Here is a 13296-nt window from a genome sequence, read left to right as displayed (position 1 = left end):
ACTATTTGACATAGAGCTATTTAAGGAAGTTGTATAGGGATACAATTGGTAAGAGTACCTACCTTTAAAATATATGAGAGAAACGACTTGACATCCAAGGGGCTCATACATATTGTTAAAGGATTCCTTTACTCCACTTACAGAAATAAAGATTTCGTAAACTATAATGAGGTAAATAGTTTAAAATAATTAGTGGAAATATCATTTAGATAAAAGTTCATGTCTTTATGATATATGCAAATATGTTCTTATATTATTGCCTTTTCTTTTCTATATTTTAGATTTCTCAGTATGTCTGTTATATCACTGTGTGAAATACTTGAGACCAACAAATTGGTAGGACCAAACTTTGATGACTGGTATAGAAATTTGAGAATTGTTCTCATGCATGAAAAGCTTATTGATGTGATCGATATGCCTGCAAAGATAATCCCACCAGAGAATGATGTTCAAGGCACCAAGGTTTATCATAAATACTTGGAAGAATGCCTTGCTATTAAACAAATCATTCTCGCTTCTATGAGTTCTGAACTCCAGAGGAAACATCAGAATATGGATCCAACTGCAATCATTGAATATCTTAAGAAGATGATTGATACATAATTGGACATTGAAAACTCTCCAGTTGGACCCCTTGTCAATCATATGACCGTTCTTACTGAAGAACATGAGAAGTTGGGGTACAAGCTTGGTAAAGAGCTTTCTGTAGATTTGATCTTGTAGCTAGTATATGATGCTGAATGTTTTCACTGTAAGAAGAAATGGCATTGGAAGAGAAACTGCAAGGAGTATCTTGCAATACTAAAGGACAAGAAACAATGTGAGACATTAATGAAAAATGTTTTCAAGGTTTCTTTAGCTACTACTAATTCTTCACTGTGGGTATTAGATACTGGCAGTGGTTATAACATCTGTAATATGTTGCAAGGGTTCAAGGTAAGTAGGAGGCTAAAGAAAAGAGAAGTTAATCTACAAGTTGGAAATGGTGCAAAAGTTGCGGCCGTAGCTGTAGGATCAATTTCTTTAATAATGCCTACGTGCAAAGTACTTATGTTGGATGATTGTTATTATGTTCCTAAATTTGCTTCGAACATAATTTCAGCTTCTATGTTAGACAAACGTGGTTTTCGCATAAATATAGGTAATGGTATTTGCTCTATTTATTATAGTGATAATTTATATGTGAATGGCTATCTCCAACATGACGTTTATGTCTTACCTAATGTGAATGCTAATTCGATTATGCATGTTTCAAGTCTTAAGAGGAAAAGAGATGATCATGTAAATCAAACATACTTTTGGCATTGTAGGCTTGGTCATATTGGAGAGAAAAGAATTAACAAGTTGTACAAGGAAGGGTACCTTGACAAGTATGATTTTGAATCATATCCAACTTGTAAATCTTGTCTCAAAGGAAAAATGACCAAATCTCCATTTACTGGAAGTGGAGGAAGAGCTTCTGAATTATTGGGACTAATTCATACGGATGTTTGTGGGCCCATGAAAATTCAAGCTAGAGGTGGATATTCTTACTTCATCACCTTCACTGATGATATGTCAAGATATGGATTTATCTATCTTATGAAACACAAGTCTGAATCTTTTGAAATGTTCAAAAGGTTCCGTAGTGAAGTTGAGAAGCAGACTGGTAAACGTATCAAAGTACTAAGGTCTGATAGAGGTGGAGAATATCTCAGTGAAGATTTTACCAGATATCTCAAAGAGAATGGGATTCTCTCACAGTGGACACCTCCAGGAACACTACAACACAATGGTGTGTCTGAAAGGAGAAATCGAACCTTACTAGATATGGTGAGATCTATGATGGGGTTCACTGATCTTCCAATAAATTTATGGGGATATACTTTGGAATCAGCAACATACTTACTTAATAAAGTTCCCACTAAGTCAGTCTCTGCAGTACCATATGAGATATGGAAAGGATGTAAGCCTAACCTTAAACATATTAAAGTTTGGGGTTGTCCAGCTTATGTTAAGAGACTACAGTCTGATAAACTTGACTCAAGATCTGATAAGTGTAGATTCATTGGGTATCCCAAGGAAACAATGGGATATTATTTCTATTACCCTTCTGACCATAAAGTATTTGTGGCCAGAGGAGCAATTTTTTTGGAAAGGGAATTTCTTTTAGAAGGAAATTATAATGGAGAAATAGAACTTGATGAAGATCAAGAAACTAATGAATCAACACAAAATAAAGATCATGAGAACCAAGTTGAAGAACCTTTATTGGATGTTTTGAAGTTGCCAAGGAAGTTGCTATCTTTAACGGTTGAAGTTCAAGAACTAAATAAAGTTCAAGAACAGGTTAATGAACCAGTTCCAAACCAAATTGAACAACAACCAAATCCAACACAAGGTAAACAAGTTGTACAAGTACCTCTTAGAAGGTCTACACGAGAACGCCATGTACCAACTAGATTAAATTTATTGGTACAAGATGATGTATCAAATGAGGTTGATCATAATGATGATGACCCTAAGACCTATGAAGAGGCTATACAAAGTTCCGATTATGAGAAGTGGCAAAAGGCCATGGAATTCGAAATGGAATCCATGAAGGAAAATAAAGTATGGACTTTAGTTGAACCTTCAAAAGATATAAAACCTATTGGTTGTAAATGGGTTTTTAAGAAAAAGATTGGAGCAGACGAAAAGTTGGAGACCTACAAAGCCCGTCTTGTTGCCAAGGGATATCGTCAGAAAGAATGAGTCGACTATGACGAGACTTTCTCTCCCGTGGCAATGCTCAAATCTATTCGGATTTTGCTTGCTATAGCAGGATACTATGATTATGAAATATGGCAAATGGATGTGAAAACATCTTTCCTTAATGGTGAGCTAGAAGAGGATGTGTACATGACACAACCTGAAGATTTCACATCTTCGTCTGATCATAATAAAATTTGTAAGCTACAAAGATCCATTTATGGACTAAAGCAAGCTTCTCGAAGTTGGAATATTCGCTTTAACAAGACAATTGAAAAGTTCAATTTTGTTAGATGCGAAGAAGAACCTTGTGTGTACAAAAAGGTTAGTGGGAGCACAATTATATTCTTAGTATTGTATGTTGATGATATATTGCTCATAGGGAATGACATACCAGCATTGCAAAGTACCAAGATTTGGCTATCTGAACAGTTCTCCATGAAAGACTTGGGAGAAACAGCTTATATATTAGGAATAAAGATCTATAGAGATAGATCTAGGAATCTGCTTGGACTTTCCCAGTCTTTGTACATTGATACCATCTTAAAGAGGTATAACATGGATAATTCCAAAAGAGGCTATCTACCGATAGGCACTGAAATTTCTCTCAGTAGGGAGGATTGTCCTAAAACACCTGAAGAGAGAGAACACATGAGTAGGATACCATACGCTAGTGTAGTGGGAGCTATCATATATACCATGACATGTACACGTCCTGATGTGGCTTATGCACTTGGAGTGACTAGCCGATATCAGGAAAATCCTGGTGAGGAACATTGGAAGGTGGTGAAGACCATTCTAAAGTACTTAAGAAGGACTAAAGACCAATTCCTCATCTTTGGGGATTCTGAGTTGAAACTTGAAGGTTATACTGATGCAAGTTTCTCTTCAGATAGAGATGATAGCAAATCTATTTCTAGTTATGTATTCACCTTAAATGGTGGTGCAGTGAGTTGGAAAAGTTCCAAACAAGCTCCAGTAGCTGATTCAGTGACTGAAGCAGAATATATAGCAACTAGTGAAGTTGCTAAGAAAGCTGTATAGATGAAAAAGTTCTTAACTGAACTTGGTGTGGTTCCTTCAATAGAAGGTACAATTTCATTGTTGTGTGACAACACTGGAGCCATTGCTCAAGCAAAAGAACCAAAATCACACCAAAAATCCAAACACGTTCTGCCAAGGGATCACTTGATAAGAGAAATCATTGAACGTGGAGACGTCTAGATTCAAAAGGTTGATGGAAAGGAATGCTCCATACCCACTCACTAAAGCTCATGGTACAAAGGAGTTTGACAAGCACAAGTGAAAATTGAGAATGAAGTATAAGAGCGATTGACTCTAGTGCAAGTGGGAGATTGTTAGGGATATAGTAGATATGCCCTAGATCCAATCTCATATTTGATGATTTGAACATATTTTTGTGAATGTTATTTGATATAAAAATATATGGCATTTGATATTCTTTTATATATCATAGTTATTATTAATTATTTGATTAATTTGATAAGGTCCTTGATTAAATTTTGAGATTTGTCATCGTGATAGAGATCATGATAATGAGAGCAAAGTCTCTTACAATTTAATCTAAATTTGTTCTTGATCGTAGGATTATTAATTTGGACATTAGTAATCCCGGTTAGATCAATATTTATGTGATCGTCTTTATTGGATAAAGATTAGTTGATCTCATTAACTAAATCACATAGATAGATGATGCATATAGAGATATGATCATTGAACCGACTCATTGGATAATTCCTAATGGTTAGAATTACCATAAACTGTCAATAGGATATTCTCTTGAAGAATGTGATGTAACCGTTTCCTTTGACCTGAGATCGTCATAGTAATTGACAAGTTATTTATTGTGCTTTGATACTAGACACCTATGGCCCTAGGGCGATAGTTGAAAGGATATTGGGTATGATTAAATACTTGTAGAATTAGTGATTGTTCAAGATGGAATCTGTCAACTCTTGGTAATGAGTTTAAGCTCCATGTTGTCATGAATTATAAATGACCAAACTAAGACCTTGGCCAGGGCAATTGAATGAAAGAAGAAATGAGTTTCTTAGGTCATTCAATGGTCGATTATATCTGACATGAACACATAGTTGGTCGCCTATTAGGATTTGACAGTTGAACCATATCCTAGGGTGATCCAGAGCTATAAGGACAGGAGGAATTACTACATTATTCTTCTACTGGTTCTTGAGAGTAAATTGTATACTTCATATTATCCGGTCGTTAAGGAGTGTTGCTAGACGCCACCCTTGATTAGTATATTGATGTGGTCAATTTACTATCGGCTTAGTATTGAACCTATGAGGTCGCACACTAACAAGTGTTCTGATCTTTGCTAAAGGATTAATTAACTTATTATTTGATAATTAAATTAAGGAATTTAATTAGTCAAATAAATTTAGTTATTAGTCTAAGTGAAATATTATTATATTCATTGCTAGCACAAAGGATATAGTTAATATTGTGAACAAATTGAAGTTTTCTATTTGGAATAGAAAATTAAATTATATCTCTTGGTTGTAATATTATGAGATATATATAATATTAATTGATATTAATTATATAAAAGTTGTATATAATATCAATTTAATTTTGTAATTGGATTAACGTAAAAGTCCAAAAGGACTTGTCGACTTATTTCAATCACGTACATCTTATTAAGAATGTGATTTGTACTATTCAATTTGGATTGAATTAAAAGGTCCATAAAGGACGTGGCTTCTATTCCTGTATGGAATGTGATTTAGTTTTCTAATAGAAAAAGTTTTACAAAGTTCAATTTTGGAATGAACTTGTAAAAGAAGTAAATCACGTTTATATTTTTCCTTAACCTAATGAAAGATATTGTTGGCTTAAGTGATATATAAATACATCATCAAGGGTTAAGAGGCCACGGTGAAAAATAGTACTTTTAAGAAGCCACAAAATTAAGATAAAAACATACAAGAACAGTTCTTGTCGTACGACTTCGATTATTAATTCTTGAGAAGAAAAATACTTTGTGAAAGTGAGAGTGCAATACAAAGCCAAGAGAGAAAATACAATTACAAGAAAAGTGTTTCTTGTTCTTCTAATTTGAGTTGATATTTTTGAGAAAAATTTCATCACAAGTTTTCCGTTCAATTTGTTTGCGGGTTTCGTTGATCAAAGAGTTGATAGCAATGATCGGTCTCAGTCTGAATACGCATAGAGTCTTTGCACTATCGAAGAAATAAGAAACGAGACTCTCTTCACCAGGTACGTCTTAGATCCGATCTTTGACATGTAAATAAATTTTAAACACGAAAAGATTTGCCTAAGATTGTTATTGTCTTCCGCTGCGTGTTACGAACACCTATACGCAATCCTACAGAAGAAGAAGAGGAGGATTTGGTGTGATGTAGCTACACCATTTAATTTACTCAAGTAGTGAAGGGTGGAATAACAAATTTTCACCTTCTTTTCCTTTAAAATAAATGAATAAGTTATGTACTCTTCTTTGTAAGAATGACCCGAAATGTTTAGTAACACTTCAGCCAATATTTTTGAAGTTTTTGAGAGAAATGAGAAATTAGGAATTTCTATTATATGGTATCCAGAGAGGATAACTTCGACTCTATCTCTGGAGCAATGCCTTCTACACTGTAATGTTTAGAGTTGACCACCATTTATTTTTACCTTTTCAAAGAAAGAAGCAGGTGATCTGGTGATGGGTTAATTTTTAACAATTCATCCTGCTACTGTATATGTGTCCGATCAGGAATCGGAATAGGTTTTCCATTTTTTTAATGCAGTTTTCCACATAGGTTTCCTCTGAAAAACTTTTCCCTTGTCAATTTCCTCTGAAATGATTCGATGGTAGCGTATATTACACTTGTTGCCATTGTGCCTTGGTCGTCAAAAGGGGCACGAACAGCCTTAAAGTACTGTTCCATGTCCCAGAGATCTTCGAGCCTTGGCATTTCGAATCCCGTTGAATGGCTGTGGTTCCGGGACTCAAGTCTAGAGTCGCCAGGTGAGACATTCGGTTCACGAACCGAAAACCTATCTCCACAGCAAGCTCCTCAATTTGACCCGGTCCGTCACGAGGTCCCTCTAGCCCGCCTTGTGTCATCCGATTTTAGGGATGCTCCGAGCTAAGTTCATAGTTATTGTCTAAAAATATCAATTTTATAGAAAAATAATTCTCTTTCTTGTTTTAGTCCTCTTTCATGTCTTACACATATAGTTGAAAGAACACTATTTAATTTTTCTTATTAAACCTAACACCTTGTAGATAATAAAGTTGGATCCTTGAACCTTGTTTGTGTAATTTAGAATTAGAGAATGTATTTGCTGGCCAATTGGTTTCTTATCGGTTGTTTTCAACTGAACCCGCTTGCATGCCTTGGCTTGTTGATTTATTACTCCAATGTCTTATATTTTTTCGTTCTCTCTATTTCACTTTAAAGTTTGTTGTCTTTACTTAAACTCAATACAACTTATACTGAAGTTTATTTTACTTTAAAAGGTAATTTTAGCTCTCTTCTTCATAAAATTTTCTAAGCCTTGCAAGTATATTTGTTGAAATTAATTTTTATTTTTTAATTTATGTTGAATTTTTTTAGTTGTTTTATAATTAAATTTTATTATTTAGTGTATAAGCTCTCTTTCTTTAATTATGGTATTAATTTAATTTAGTTTGTAATTATTTTCTTATTGCCTTCTTTTATAAATAACAATTTGTTACTTATAAAACTAAAAAACAATTTATAATCTCAAATTTCTTGGAGTTAATAACTTTATAGGTTGGTCAATATTATTTTTTGTTAAAGTATAGCAAAAATATAAATTAGCTAAATTTAAATTTGTTAAATTAAAATAAGCAAAAATCTGTTACAACTTAAGATGATTTCATTTTAAGATTACATTATGAACAAAAAGGATTAAAAGAATGGCTTCCTGTTACCGCTTAGATTAGTTACGGTTATTTTTAACTGAACCCGCTTGCATAAAATTTTGGATCCGCCATTGTTTGTTATATTGAGAAGTTTATTTCTTATAAGTAGTATATATAGTTCGCAAATGAGAAAACAAGGAAAACTGAAGAGATCTAATTACATTAAGCTGTATAGATATATAAGATGTCTATATCTCTATGAGTTGGATAGGGTCAAGTCGGCTGTTAAACCTTTCCATCAATATTTATAACCATTAATATCAATACCGCCATAATTAGAATCAAGTTCTAAGAAATAAATTTTGCTAAAATATCTTTTTCTTTTGTTGAAACAAATGCATGATGTATACTTAGTGCCAGATGGGTTTGGCTACATAGAAAAAGGTCACATTCACTTCAACAGTTAAAATTTTCATCTTAACATGGTTCTTCTTAATAAAATTAATTTAAAAAATGAAAAAAATAAAGTGATATGATTCAACCAGTAAATCCTAAAATAGATAATAACCAGAGTAAAGATTGTGATATTCATATCTTAATTAGTTGACTGTAGCTGAAATTATCAAAAAAGGTTACATGCACACATCATTTAATAGGGCACGTAACTTTATAAAGTTGATCAAATCAAATGCACGACTGTCAGAAGAAAAGCGGAGTAATAAACATTTAATAACTGCAGTAGTACTGACAGAGAATTGATAAACATAAACAGCAAATGATACCAAAAAGGTCCAAAACCCAACAACAACCCAGTATAATCTCAATAGTGGGGTCTGAAAAGAGTAAAATATACGCAGACCTTATCCCTATCCTGACATAGAAAAACTGTTTTCAATAGACATTCGATATTCTTCCCTTCAAAAACTCTCCGCCTTACTTTTGACGTGACTCAAACTACCAACCGATACTCTCCACTCTTAGCAAAAAGGTCCAAAAACCAAAACAACAAATGGATAAACATGTGAATCCCTTTACTGACAAATGAAACTACAAAATCATCAAATCAAAGGATAACAGAAACCACATATAAACATGCAACATGCAACTTTGTTGTTGAAGCATTATATTGCCATCTATTCCTTTGCTGTCAACCTTAAATCAGTCCTCCCCTCCAGTCTGGCCCCTTCTCTTTTTTGTGAGTTTGAACTTTTTCTCTCCTTCTGCTTTTCACATGTTTTACTTATGTGGCAAATTTGGATTGGTCAACATAAATAAAATATGGTAGCTGGAGCTTTTAATTTTTTCTGAGATGGAGGGCATATATAATATGTTTGATATTAACAAGGTCATTTTTTAATCAAACATCTAATTGGGGTATGAATGATCAATTTCCCAAAGTTCACACATAAATTTAAAAAATGTTATATACATACTTCTCCATCCTAATTTATGTGAAGTTATTCGAATTTCGAGAGTCAAACGATTTGTTCTTTAACCGCAGTTTATTCATAATAATTAGTACTACTTATTGTAACTTATACTCCCTCTATTTCAATTTATGTGAACCTATTTTCTTTTTGATCCGTGTCAAAAAGAATGACTCCTTTTCTTATTTGGACAATTTACCTTTATGCAATGATTTATAGCCACACAAAATATATGTGCCTCATTTTACATTACAAGTTCAAAAGTCTTCTCTTTTTTCTTAAACTCCGTGTCCAGTCAAATAAGTTCACATAAATTGAAACAGAGGGAGTAATACTTTTTACGTAGTTGTTACAAATATAAAATTTAAATTTAAAAATTTTATATCTAAATACACGATCAAAATTTGAGAAGTTTGAATTTCGAAAAACAAAAAAGTATCATATAAATTGAAACAGGAGGAATACATATATTTAGTGAATGTTTTGGCAGATAACCCGTCATATAGAAGTATATGTCTCTGATTCGCCTCTCAAAAAATAAAACAATGACGACAACAACAATTACCACATACATCAGAATTCCAAAAAAGTTTGAATCTGACTATATGAATCATCACCGATTATATTCCTCATTTGAATTCAAACCAGGTCGCTCCACCCCTCCAAAAATAGAAAAACAAAAACAAAGTCTCATGTGCACAATGATATGAACAAACTTGCATCTATATAAACTCTACCTCTTCCCTCTTCTCTTTCTTATTCTACCTTTTAAATCACACCTTGAGACAGAAGGGAATTAAGCAGAGAAACACATGCACTTAGCTTCTCTGTCTTTTTGACCTTCAATAGTTGTACTGAATCTTGTGTTATCTTTCCAAGAATTTACTCAAACAGACTCCATCTAGCTAGGTCACCAATATAATGAAACTGATTTTTGTCATATTACTTTTCACTCATCTAATAGGAATTTCACGAGGCCAACTCCAAGTTGGTTTCTATGGCCAAACATGCCCTAATGTTGAATCTATTGTTAGTGGTACTGTGCGTGAAGCTGCAGCCTCCAACCAAAATATAGCTCCTGTTTTGCTTAGACTTCATTTCCATGACTGCTTTGTTCAGGTCCAATTCAAAGAATTAATTAAACTCTCTTTGATCATCACCACATCCTTATTTTTTAATATTTCTTAATTAGTGATAATATAATTATTATTCTTGTTGATGGACCAGCAGGGATGTGATGGATCAATTCTAATAGAAAATGGAGAAAAAGCAGAAAGGCATGCATTTGGGCATCAAGGTGTTGGAGGATTTGAAGTAATAGAGAAAGCAAAAGCAGAGGTTGAAGCTGTTTGTCCTGGACTTGTTTCTTGTGCTGACATTGTTGCTTTGGCTGCTAGGGATGCTATACTCTTGGTATTATTAATTCATCTTCTTTCTCTTTTTCTTTTAAAAAAGTGCATTATATTAATTATTGAATTAAGGTGTATTATAATGATGAATAATTGCATGCATGGACAGGCAAATGGGCCTTCATATGATGTGGAAACAGGAAGAAGAGATGGGATGGTTTCAAACTTATCTTTGGCGGAAAACATGCCAGATGTTGAAGATTCCATTCAGCAACTCAAAGCTAAGTTTTTAGAGAAAGGCCTCTCTGAGAAAGACCTTGTGCTCCTCAGTGGTACGTACGTATTATAATATCCTCTCTCGGGTTGAACCTATTTCCTTTTTGATCGGTTTCAAAAAGAATGATTCCTTTTTAAATTTGGAAACAATTTAGCTTAAACTTTCAATTCTACCCTTAATAATGAGACGTTTTTATAACCACACAAATACTCTAGATCCTTTTTGACTTATTTAAGATTACAAATTTTAAAAATTTTATTTTTATTAAAATTTCGTGTCCAATCAAATAGGTTCACGTAAATTAAAACGGAGGAGTACTCACTTTCATTCATTGATTCATATCTCCTTTCTTTTCTACCCATTCACTATACATGCATATTTTGTGGATACCATTTGATTTTTTTGGGAATCTACCTAACTATAATTATCTTATAGGTAATGTAACTGTGTAATTATATATTTCACCGTCAATACAAAGAACTAGCCTATTTTTTAAGGAGGTAGAAACTGAAGGATAATTAGTTAAGGCTCAATCTTTGGTTCTTTATTTATTTCCTTCCTTCCTTCCCTTTTATTTGTTACTTTTGCCTATTGCACACCCTTAAAGAAAATTTTAATTAAAAGAATAATCTGACTAAATTATCCTTATTTTTTTTAATCTCAATTTATTATTACTTCTTGCTTACTACACATTAATTAGAGTAAATGGAATTTTTTCCCCCTAAACGACAAGCACATGTTTATTAAATACTACGTTATAAGTAAAATGGAACGTATGGAATTATCTATTTATTTTGGCTTTCTAAGATTCTTCATCCTGTTGCAGCTAATATGCTTTCATACGTTTCAGTTATAACATTAAATACATGAAGACGGGAGTCATCCATGTTTTGTCCCTTAGCTAATGAATTCGATAAAAATCACTTCCATATTGCTATAGCAACTTGTTCTTAATTTGCTTAATTATGGCCAACAGAAACGTTTTCAAATTAAATGACTTGTTTTGCTTGTGGTAAGTAACTTTGCGTCTCTCCCTAGTAAAACAGACTTAAATAATTCATCTCTAACAAAATTGAATTTGAAAGTATCGACTGGTATTATAGCCAAAAAGAGTATCGAGATTAATTAATAAAACAAGGACAAGACCTGAAATTTTCTTTGTTTATGTTCTACATTAATTTACCATGACTAAATGATTGAACTCCATATGCAAGACACATGTTATATATCTATTGGTTTGGTGTAAACACCCGGTGCGGATAAGTTTTTACCAATGTTCTACTACATTAGTGTAAAAGATGACGATGTACCATCTAATTAAATGTCACGTGATTACTTAATTGATGGACCATGGCCCCCAAAAAGTTTATGTCAAGAATTAATAGTTGAAAAGATCAGACACTTGACGTTGCACATATAGCCCTGTTTAGGATGCTTAGATAATTAATGTACATTATTTTGATTATTTATTAACCAAAAATAGAGATCTCATCTTCGCATAATTTCTTTTCAAAGTTACACAAATATATTTCTTAACACAGTAGGGCTCCAATTTTTATAATTATAGTCGAAGGTTTTCTAATTAAGAGTTCACATATATAGGTTTTTACCAGACAATAATGTTGCTTAAAAATGAAAAAGTATGATACTTGATATTGTATCGCTTAACTTGATAATGTATATATCTGCAGCTGCACATACAATTGGTACCACTGCATGTTTCTTCATGACCAAAAGGCTCTACAATTTCTCCCCCAATGGAGGCTCCGATCCATCGATAAATCCTAATTTTCTTCCCGAGTTGAAGGCTACTTGCCCGGAAAACGGAAACGTTAACGTCAGGTTAGCGATGGATCGGGGCAGCGGCGAAGCATTCGACAGTCAAATTTTGCAGAATATTAGGTCTGGCTTTGCTGTGTTACAATCTGATGCAAATTTATATAGAGATGAGACGACAAAGAGAGTTGTGGATTCTTACTTTGGGATTCTTAGCCCATTTTTGGGGACGTCTTTTGAGGCTGATTTTGCCAATGCAATGGTAAAAATGGGCAGAATTGGTGTACTTACTGGCTCTCAAGGAACTATTAGACGTGTTTGTGCATCTTTTTAGTCGACACACTTGTAATTACTTATACAGCAAACAAAATAGCAGATATATATAGTTGTGCCTCTAGATTATGTACTTGTGTAGCGAAAAAAGTTGTACAATACTAAATTTCTAATAGTATGAACCATTGTTCTAAAAGGCGTTTTCGGGGCGAATCCAATCCTGAGGCAAGCCTAGTAAAAATGCATCAGGGCAATCCAGGAGGTGAAAGTATCGCGAGTAGTAAGCACCAGGGCAACAACACATCTTCCTTCGTGATTTATCTTGGTTCAACGCTTCTGATTGTAGGTCCTTTCTTTGCTTTTTGTTTTTCAAGTTATTTTATAAATTTTATTTAATATTTTTTCAAAACTTAATTTTTTTTTTTTTTGAGGTAATTTTGATTAGTTTTTAGGTTAATTGCTGATCAAATTAGCGTTTTAAGATGAAGTAGTTCTATATGCTTTCTACCTATATTATATTTTCTTAATTATCCACAATTTCTATGTAGTTTTACTTTATTTAATATTTATTTTCATTATATT

At 33.1% G+C, this 13296-nt stretch overlaps 1 protein-coding gene across 1 annotated transcript; it reads left to right on the top strand.

Annotated features, from left to right (window-relative positions):
* Positions 1-9553: 9553 nt before the first annotated feature.
* On the top strand, positions 9554-12910 carry LOC104247176 (peroxidase 43-like). Its single transcript, XM_009803133.2, has 4 exons — positions 9554-10158; positions 10270-10452; positions 10558-10720; positions 12357-12910. Exons 1-4 carry the CDS (start codon positions 9961-9963, stop codon positions 12773-12775), a joined length of 963 nt encoding a protein of 320 aa, XP_009801435.1. The 5' UTR covers positions 9554-9960; the 3' UTR covers positions 12776-12910.
* The last annotated feature ends 386 nt before the right edge of the window (positions 12911-13296 follow it).

Source organism: Nicotiana sylvestris, chromosome 7 (genome assembly GCF_000393655.2).
Source record: "Nicotiana sylvestris chromosome 7, ASM39365v2, whole genome shotgun sequence".
Lineage (NCBI taxonomy): Eukaryota > Viridiplantae > Streptophyta > Magnoliopsida > Solanales > Solanaceae > Nicotiana > Nicotiana sylvestris.
Note: the sequence above shows the minus strand (reverse complement) of the source record. Positions and strands in the feature narration are given on the sequence as shown.

Coding starts and splice junctions, on each gene's coding strand:
- LOC104247176 (XM_009803133.2), top strand. CDS start 9,961: ATGAAACTGATTTTTGTCATATTACTTTTCACTCATCTAATAGGAATT. Junction 10,453..10,557: donor CTAGGGATGCTATACTCTTG/GTATTATTAATT, acceptor ATGCATGGACAG/GCAAATGGGCCTTCATATGA. Junction 10,721..12,356: donor AGACCTTGTGCTCCTCAGTG/GTACGTACGTAT, acceptor ATATATCTGCAG/CTGCACATACAATTGGTACC.